The 9,885-nt window shown below is 49.6% G+C and overlaps 1 protein-coding gene across 5 annotated transcripts in view; it reads right to left on the reverse strand.

Moving 5' to 3' along the window:
* SETD1B (SET domain containing 1B, histone lysine methyltransferase) overlaps nt 1–5,855 on the reverse strand; it is a 52,396-nt gene extending 46,541 nt beyond the window's left edge. For all 5 annotated transcript variants that reach the window (XR_013957946.1, XR_013957947.1, XR_013957948.1 and 2 more), the window contains exons 1-5: nt 5,726–5,855; nt 5,278–5,432; nt 4,759–4,857; nt 4,007–4,277; nt 740–852 (exon numbers count right to left, since the gene is read on the reverse strand). Coding sequence is in view for 1 of the 5 variants with exons in the window: in XM_080628884.1 (XP_080485010.1) it covers nt 740–852; nt 4,007–4,277; nt 4,759–4,857; nt 5,278–5,432; nt 5,726–5,798 (711 nt within the window). In the remaining 4 variants the exon portion in view is untranslated. The remainder of the gene's footprint in view (nt 1–739; nt 853–4,006; nt 4,278–4,758; nt 4,858–5,277; nt 5,433–5,725) is intronic.
* Between the last annotated feature and the right edge of the window lie 4,030 nt (nt 5,856–9,885).

The following is a 9,885-nucleotide window of genomic DNA, read 5'->3' on the forward strand; positions in this document are numbered from 1 at the left end:
ACAATCAGGAGCCAAGGTACACTCAGACAAGCCAAGAATGTTAACGAATTCACACAAACAGGCTTCACTTCCCCTTCGTCCTCTCATCCCAGTGGATTTTGCAAGGGAGCAGGTAACTGTAAATGCCATTTAAAGAATCGTGCCCTAGATACCAAGGGACCCCTGGAAGCCCTCAGGAATTCCATCCACTGCTTTTATTAGCAACTGATTCCAGTGACTAATTAAGATTCTGGAAAATTGATGCCACTATTCAAGAGCAGACACATTTTATCATTCAGCCTTTAAGCAAGGCTGAAGAACGTACGCGCTAAAGATTACACACTGCAGATACTTGGCCAAATGTACCACTGTAAATCATTCCCCCTGACTTCAAGGGAATAACCTCATCTCAGGGACAGACCCGATCCAGACATAACTGCAGGAATTTCTAATGTTAATAGGGCACATACTGTCAGCTCTATAAGCATTTTTCACTCAAAGACAAAAAGCACTTACCATGCTATGCAGACACCAGCATACAGATTAGCCACATGCACTGCATTCACAGAGTTACATTTGCTATGGCAATTAGAAGCAAGTTGTATTTAAAGTTAATTAGTAACATCCACTGAAACTATGGCAAGACAAAAAAAAAAAAAACAAAGAGAAGCTAAATTAAAAGCGTCAAAATGCTCACATTAACGATGCATGTTTGGAATTTTCTAGAAAGTTATTCTTAAAACCAAACAAGCAGACATACCTGCAGAGTCTCATTCACAGTTGGCGACACGTCCTGCTCAGTGCCCACAGGGAGGGTCTGAGGAGTGTAAAGACCATTAACGAGCAGTTCATAGAACCTCATGCGGGTTTCACCTGCACAGACCACAATGAAGAGTTGATGATAATCAGAAATAACACACCCCAAGCAAAAAGATTCTTGACACCCCTAAGACCCTGCTACCATTCCCAGCCTGCTGCATCCATGCAAAAGAGGAGCAGGTATCACCTCTGAGGCTCGCAGGGATCAGTTTTAAGCGATCTGCCGGGCAAGTGAAGTCAGACACTCCCTTTCCTAGCCAAGGCAAGGAGGTTTCTAAATCCCTTTTCCTCTTCTCAGCCTGCTTGGCAGCTCTGCTCTTTACCATGCTTTCTGGAGAGCGGCAGTTTCCCTCTTCTCCAAAGTGCCAAGCAAATAGCTTGCAGATTTCAGAAGTGAAACTCTCACTCAAGGGACAAGCCTCTGCCAACACCCAGAGCCACTTCAGAAAGCTCTCCCAACACACCTTGCTAGTAGAAACTGGCTTTTACTAATGCAAACACAATGCTTGGGAATGCCAAGGACAAAACCGTTAATGCTGCTTTCCTAAAAAGACACCAACTAATCCTTGCTTTTTTCCCCCTAGTTTAAGGTGTGCTCAGTGGCATAATTCAAAGGGTAAGAGTCAGAGAAGCAAACTGTCCCACATACTGTTACTGAGCATTAGCCTTTTCATTCCAAAATTCTACGAAGACCCAGTTTCTCAATATTGGATTTTTTTTAATTCCCACAAAACCCCAATCCTACTGATTTTGCAGTTCTGCAAGAAATCTGTCATCAGCTTCAAAGGCAACAGAATCAGACCCTGGAACTGTATGAATTTTGCTCTTAAAGAATACATAGAAAAATGGACAGATCCAGCACCTGAGCCCAGAAAATTAATTCAGGCAAGATCTGCCCTTAAACAGGACTACTTTCATGAGGAATTCCTGCAGGATCAAACCTCAAACTGCCTATGAATCACTCTGTACAATTTCAAAGCACAGCACCCTTTAGCATGATTCTCCAGACTGGAAGAGGCTCATTTATCATTTCTGTGGAATAAATGCTGCAGATGAGGTTATTTGGGTATCAAATCTCATTTCACAAAACCTTGAGCCACATGCTCAACTATGTAAACTGTTTTGGTTCAACTGCAAACTTTAGTCATGACAAAAGAAATCTCTTCACTGCAAGATCTTGAAGAGATGCTTGAAATACTGTGCTTTCAGTATTAACACACACAACCCCAACATAGGACTACAATGGCAGGGATATGGATGTGGTAGGCTTCCTCTAAAACCTGTTTCTAAATAAACACAAAGTAATTGTCAGAAAGATAGAAAGTTTCTGCCTGGATCTCCAACATAATGCAACAGAAGTTACAATTTCATTTTTAAGGAGGTTTATGAATGTGAAATGATTCCTACTTGTTTCTCTAAAGACAGGTAATTATTAAGTGTATCCATTTTACAGATTAATAAACTGAGGCAGAGAAGTTGCTTTAAACTAGCCTGTCTCATATGAAGAGGCTGGATTTACTACTTCCAAATTCCCAGCCCTGTGTTCTGGCCAGACAGATAAAACACCACATTGACTCCAAATATCTATTTGCTAGACTATGAAAATCAAGTTTTTAACCAACCTTTTGTTCTCTTGGAAAGCCGAATCCTAGAAAGATACATTGAAAACTCTACATTATCTATTTTAAGAATGTCCTAACCTGCTAATGCTATTTTAGGAATAACATTTTTACTTGATTCTGACACATTATAGCACACTGACAGTCTTACTCTTTTAGAGTGAAAGAGATGCAAGTGAAAAAAAATACATTGGAAGCATACAGCTGGCAAGCAAAAATGCAATTAAAAACTAAGACTTCAATGTTTTCTCTTAAGAAACAGAAGCACAAAAGCCCCTCATTTGCCTGACATGCAGCTAACTTTCCTTAACAGCTGCCTGCTCAAGGCTTGCAAAGTGGTTTATCAAAGGAGAAGTAGGAATGTTGTACAATCAGCTTATTTAAAATGCCTCTCATTAAGATGTGCACCACTTATGGGCCTGCTTTAGCTTATGTTTTTAAATCTACAAATGGTTAATTTGTTCTTAAGGGTAATTTTTACCTTCAAAGTAAGCAGAGGAAGGAGCCAGTCTGTAAAAACTAATGATACTAGAATTTCAAAGTACACATATGCAAGGGTCAAACTTAACTCACAATAGAAAATATTATACTACTACCGTGGTTTTTCTCTAACGGTGATAAGTCCCGTCAATAAACATCCTACTATGCCCTCTTACTACATGTGGCACACCAAGTGCTGTGTAGGTAGTGCACTAAATCACTGAAACCTTTTAATATCAGAACAAAAATACCAGCATTTTTACGAAAATGGTGTTAACAACATCCTCTTCACAAGGAAGAGTGCAGCTAGTCAGATCTGAACTAGAAATGCCATGTTAGGAATGAAGAATTATAAGCAGAAACTGACTTACACCTCTTCATATACAGAAATTTACTAAAATTTAGGCACTTTTTAGCTAAGCCTTTCACTGACAAGCTTGGAGGAAAAAGAGAAAGACAAAGCAGTGAAATGCGGTGCTTCCAGAAACTTTATTGGGCTCTCTGGGGCTGAGGGCTGGTTACCTCCGGGACTGGGAGCTCCTGTCGCTTTAAGAGACAGTCTCACACTTACACACTCGCACACACTGACAAGTGCTGCGTGTGCACTCTTTTGCTGCCAGCCTCCAGTTTGCTGCTAAGTATCAATGAAATGCCAGGCACGCAGAGGACAGCACCCAGCCCCGCTGCTGCCAAGACAATCCAGACATTTGGGTCCAAGGAACCTCCAAGGTTTGACCAAAAATCCCAAGTTTGCAAAAAGCTGGTGCCACGGGGTCCGGTAGCCCTGGGAGGTGGCTGAGCAGCGTAAGGCTGGGACATGGAGATGGGGCACACGAGAGACCTCCGAGGGCAAGGGACAGGCAGGGGATGGGCAGGGGACGGGCAGGATGGCAGCATTTTGCAAATTACAGGGCTGTCTCCTAGCAACAGACAACACATTTGGCTCCACGTGACTTGCAAAGGCCCCAGAAACCAGACCCGCTCAGGGGAACTGCAGCACTCCTTTCAGACTGGTAACCACAAGACTCTCATCACCTCTCGTTTTAGGAGGGGGACGGGCAGCATCACCCCAAACCACAAACACATGAGGCCAAAATGTGCCCCCTTACCTTTTGTATCCAGCTCCACGTGGATGATGTTGCCCATGACAGAGGTGTTGTGAAGGTGCTGGACAGCCTCCCGGGCTCCCTTGACAGTGGCAAAGATCACTTTGGCAATGCCCAAGTGCTTCTTGTTTTTGGGGTTGTAGAGAATCTCCACCTCCTCCACTTCACCATACTTCTTGCACATGTCAGTCAGGAAGTTTTCACGGATGTTGTCGTTCAGCTTGGCAAAGGTGACCTGCTTGGGGGGCACTGGCCCCACGTAAAACTCATCAATCTGGAAACAGGCACAAGGGCGGGGGGGGGTCATATCGTCAACAGGCATGGGGGAAGTTAATGAGAAGGAGAGAGTTACAGTATTCTGCAAACTTTAGGGAAAGAAAACTGCCTCCAAGGGTCTGGGATGAACCCAGAGCTGAGCAGAGCCTCCGCTGCCACAGCCATTCATTGAAACCGGTGCCTTTTGGGGCTACAAATGTGTGTTTTGAGCAGTGCTGTCAGCAGAGCCCTCCTCCACTGCCCCCTGCCCGAAGAGCCCCTCAAGACACAGCTCCAACACCTCAAAGTGATCTCGTCAGACAGCTGTATTGATCCCTCCTTATCTTTATAGAAAAGGATTATTGTTTAACAGCTTGCCAAATAATAATGCTAATAACAGTATGACTGTCATTTAAATGGTCCATTAAACTATTTGGAACTGAGGCTTCACTCCCAGATAAACAGGAATACAGAGCTAAACCCAAAAGTCAGGGCTGTACCTTGAATTTGGGGACAGACAGCTCCAGCTCCTTAGTTTTGGTCCATATTCGCCCTATTCTGGGATCCCTGACACAATCCACAGGAGCGATTCCCGAGTTCTAAGAGGAGAAGAGAAAGCACAAAACCAGCAATAGCAGGGCTTGAAACTGAAGATACAAGGAAAAAAATTAACCCCAAGGAAGCCCGGGCTGTCTCGGGGGAAGGGGGAAGCACACTCACACACATACACACACGTGTCAAATTGCAATACTGCTGGGAAATGCACACAGATTGGAAAGACGGCAATAAAGCCGCAGGTTTGGGCTCCTGACAGTTGAATACACAGTGTCAGGTGGCGGTAACTTTGGTGGCTGTGTCTGTCCCCCCAAAACTCCCCTCCCATACACAAGAGCTACAGCGGGGGTTACCACGACCCGGAGGGTCCCCCTAGCCCCCCAGAACACCGGTAAGACACAGGAAAAGGAAGGGTGAGGGGGAGTACAACACAATGGGGGAAACCCAAGACCCCCCCCACTCACAGGCATGCTGAAATGTTGCCCATCGTAACGGTAGAGTTTGTGCTGTCCTTTTTTCAGAGCCGGGTCAATAATCAACTTGTAACTTCTCCAATGGTGATTTCTTTTCTCGACAGAAGTGCTGGCTTGCGTGCTGTTCTCCATTCCGTTGATCCAACCTGGACGCGGGGGGGGGGGGGAAGAAGGGGAAAAAGGACAGAAAAAACATACGGAAAAACATAAAGTTAAAAAAAAAATATTCAACAAAGACCTCTTCGTTGTCGGGTTTTTTTTTTTTAAACGAGCCGCCCGCTCTACACACCCAGGCAGGGAGGAAATCCACCGCGAAGCGAGCCCTAAAATGGGGGAATTGCCAGCTGGGTCCCCCCTCCACCCCAGCCAGACAAGAGGCAGAGAGGGAGGAGGAGAGACGAGGAGGAGAGGGGAAAAAAAAAAAAAGACCCAATCTCACTTGAACTCTGCTTTTTGCCATGATCTTCAGGGTGCTTGGCTTTTTCCCCCGCCTTGATCTCTCGGAAAGACATCGCGCTCGGCGGCCGATCGTCTCCGGGCGGCGAAAGGCGAGCTCCCGTCTCACATGGGGCCGGTTACCGGCGCGGGCTGGCCGCCAGGCTCCTGCCTCCCGTTTTCGCGAGCCACCACATATTGTGTGTGCTCGCTGCTGGCGGCGGCGGCCTCCCACAATCCACCGCTGCGAGCGCCGCGAACGCCTAACCGCCCTCCGCCGCCTGCACATTCACGGCGGCCGCGCCGCGCAGCCCCCGGCCCGCGGCCGTTCCCCGCCGCCCCGCCGCCGCCGCGCACCGCCGCATGGGCCGCCGCCGGGATGGGTTGATTTTTTTTCTCTCCCCGCCCCGGGGTTAACGGCGTGCGGGGGAGCGAGTGGAATCTGCCCGCTGCATTTACCTTAGCGCAAACTGTTTCTAAACAAGATGGACCTATAGGTGGGACAAGTTATTTTTTTTCAGGGGGAAAAGACTTCACCGAGCCCGGGCCGGGCGGAGCGCGCCGCCCCGCTGCGGCGGGGAGAAGGAGGGGGTGGCGGCGGAGAGGGGGAGCGCTGCCGTTCGGCGGCACTACGGCTAGGGACAGGGGTAAAGAAGGGGGAGCAGTTTTGCTTATTAAAGGTCCGTGCCCGGCGGCAGCCAATCAGCGGGGAGCTTCCATTTTGTTTTCGGTATTAAAGGCCGGGCGGCGCGGTTCCCCCCGCCGCTCACCGGGGCGCGGAGCACGGGCGGTGCGTGGTGCGCGGCTGCACACTCGGTCCTGCGGGGTCCGCGGCGAGCAGCCCGGGCCGGGAGCTGGGTAATTGGCTGTTGTAAAGGCAGCGGGGCGGCCGCAGCCAATGGGCTCGCAGCTTCCATGGGGCTTGAGTTATTAGACGGCGGTGTTAACGCCATCCTTCAGCAGACGGCTGAGGAGAGGCCGCGAGACCCGGCAGCCATTTTTCTGCAGTGGAGCGAAATGGCCAACTGGGCTTTTCCTTTGTTCCTAAACGGGGGATCCGCCATGTGAATGCACACCGGCCACTCGCGGGGAGCGCTCGGGGTGGTGGTAATGTCTGGCACCATGCTAGAGGACTCACTGAAGAAGGAAGATTTAAACAAACACCACAAATCAAAAACCAAAAACCTTTAGAAAACAAATGCGGATTTTTTTTCTTTCCCTTATGGTTCGGGATCCATCTTTGTCTTGTGTAACTAGGTCACGGCACACCCTATGTCAGCAGTTAGCAATTGCGAATGCCAAAATAAGAGTAAATACATTCTTCTTTTTTTCTGTTGTTGGGTTGGGGGGGGGGATTTAAGCTTTATACAGCTCTCTAATGCCTGAGCAATAAATTCTGGAGAGTATTTCCTATGTTAAACACTCGGTTCCTGGCCATTTTTATTAACTCCTTTGGTGCTTATAAGGTAATGTTTTAAATTCAGGCATAGGAATAGTGAATTCTGGCAAAAAAAAAAAAGGGGGCAGTTTTGCTATGATAAGCTTTTTTTCTTTGTTTCCTCTTACGTTGTAAGTACCCAATCCATTCTGTCCTTGCTAAGTGTAGTTTTCATGTTAATGTTACCGAAGTGGTCCTTATTGCTAAGCCTTCATTTGCATGTCTTATGTTCTCTGTTTGTTCATCTAAAACCAGTTTATGCTTTTTGAACTATGTTAAGCAAAATACCTAGCTAAGAGCTGCTTAAAAACTCATTTACAGCCAGCAAACGTTAACCAGGTGTTTTCACACTTAACATGTGCAGCTGAAAACTACGAAGGGGAGTATTTTTAGTGTCTGCGTGCTCTGTGGAAAAACACTGAACGTCCTTTTTATGTACAGAGTCAATCTGCCACAGGAAGGTAGATTTAAGCCTCGAGTAAGAGTCCTCGCTGCGTATGGTCAGTCAACAGAGCTGGACAACTTTTTCTATTGCCTTTTTCTCCTTTTTTGATGCTAGCCCACTGCCACACAAAGATCCGTACCTATCTGACCAGGATCCGCTTTGACTTGCAAACGTACGGGACAAGTGGTGATACAAATCAGATATATATTTATAGCCGTTATTTTAAAAAAGCATAACAACTTCACCTTCAGAGCTGCTTTCAACTATGGTGCGCGGGTAAGTAAACCCTTTTGCCCTTGCAGAGGAAGACAGAGCCCAGGCCTGTGCAGCTAACGTTATTGTCCTGGGCGGAACGATCCTAATGGTCGTCTGTCTGAGCGCTGGCGATCTCCTTCTCCTCAGATACATCTAACAGCGTCTCTCAAAGGTCTATTTTCAGGGAGGGATTTCTTTTTCTGGTCGTCCGCAGCCCTGGGGTGTTTGTTCTGGTGAATCCATTGCAGGCGTTAATGTGGCTGTTCAACTGAACACACAAAACCCCAATCAAAGTCTGCCTGCGAACAGGAGGATGTTAGTGGAGTTGATGTTTGAGCAGGCGGAACGGCGGTGGTGGTTGTAGGGATCCCTTAACGTGTTTTATCCGTCTAATTACAGAAGCTTGACCAAGAAAAAAGGCAACAAAATGGGTGTGGGGGGGTGTATTTTCAAGACGGTGAGTCTTAATGGCGGCTGTCTCACTAAAAAGCACGGTAAAAATCCTTCATACCGAGAGGCAGTGACTTGGAGAGAGGGGGGAAAAGAAGGAGGTCTGGAAGTAAATCCGAAATGAGGGAGTTTCCTTCCAAGTGAGGGACCCTTTGCAGCCTGAGTTTTACAGTTGGAGAGCCGTGACGCAGTTGATATTCACAGCAGTTGTGCTTTAGTGCAGCCACCCAGCCCATGCAATGGCCTCCCCGCCGGAGTCTGGTGGGTTTATTATGTGAAAGCCTGCGGAAGCACCGTGTCCCGGGCGCCGGGAGGGGCGGCTGGCGGCGGGCAGGGCGCTCCCGGTTGCGCTCCATGTTGGGTGAGAGTAGCCGCCATCATGGCTTCTCCTTCAGCGCCGCGTTCTCCTCAGCGCTGGGGCGGCGGCGAGGCGGGCTCTCCCCCACTGCCTGGCGGCGCTTCGCGTCCCGATCACTGGAGGGAAATGGTCTCTTTTTTTTTTCCCCCCTTTTTTCCCCCCTTTCCCTCCCCCTTCCCCTATCGCTGTGTGAGGGGATGTGGAAGGCGAAGCCGAGCAGGGAGCGGGGCGCTTGGCTGCTTTTTCTCCCCTTGGCTGCCGAGCACAACATGGCCGCGCCGGGAAGCGCCCTGCAGCAGCGAGAGGCGGCGGGGCTGGCGGCGCTCCAGCCCGGCCGGGGAAGGCGGGGGGGGCTGAGCGGGGAGGACAAAGGCAGCTCGCATAATGGAGGCGAAGCCCTGGGTGCCTATAAATAACGCCGCCCGCCCCTCGCCTGCCTCCCTTCCCCCAGCCGCAGCCTCCCGCTCGCTTTTGTGAATACCAAAAGATTAAAGTAGCCTAATGCGGGAGGGGGAAAAGAAGAATAGAAGGAACAAACAGCTCCCCCTCCAAATAAAGCCCAGGCAGCTGGGGGGGGATGGCGGGGGGGCTTCAGGCAAATGAGGCGGCAGCGCTGGTCGCGGGAGGAGCAGGGCGGCGTCGCCATCCTCCCCGCCCGGAGCGGGCTGCGCTGCGCCCTGCTCCCCGCCGCTCGTCACATGCCTCTTTGTTGTTTTCCATCTCCTTGCCCCTCCTGGGCTTTCCCCCCCTTCGCCATCGCTCCGCCGGGGCAGCCGCTGCCCTGCCTCCACCCGCCCGCCCGGCCGCAGCCGGGGTGGGGTGGCCCGGCCTGCAGCGCCGAGCTCCCCGGGCCCGCAGCCGGGCTGGGCTGGCGCGGAGCCGGCTGCAGTGCGAGCCGCCATGGCCGCCCGAGGTGTCAATGTGCCTTTTTTCCTATCTTTTTTTTTTCCTTCTCCTTTTTTTTTTTTTTCCCCTTTTTTTTTTTTTTCCTTGGAGCAGATTTTCCTGCAGCTCGCTTTGGGTGGAGGCGTGGGGGTTATTTCGGAGCTTCACAAGCCTGGCTATGCTCTATGTGAGGAGCTGCACCTCGTGCTCCACTGCAAACCCAAATTAGATGAGCTAGGAAAAGCCTGGCTTGAGCAACCACTGCAGAGGGCAGGACAGGGAGGAAAAGCAAACACTTAGAGAGAGGTGGCCTCCCCGGTCAGGCTAGAGCAG

This window comes from Psittacula echo (genome assembly GCF_963264785.1).
Source record: "Psittacula echo genome assembly, chromosome: 13".
Lineage (NCBI taxonomy): Eukaryota > Metazoa > Chordata > Aves > Psittaciformes > Psittacidae > Psittacula > Psittacula echo.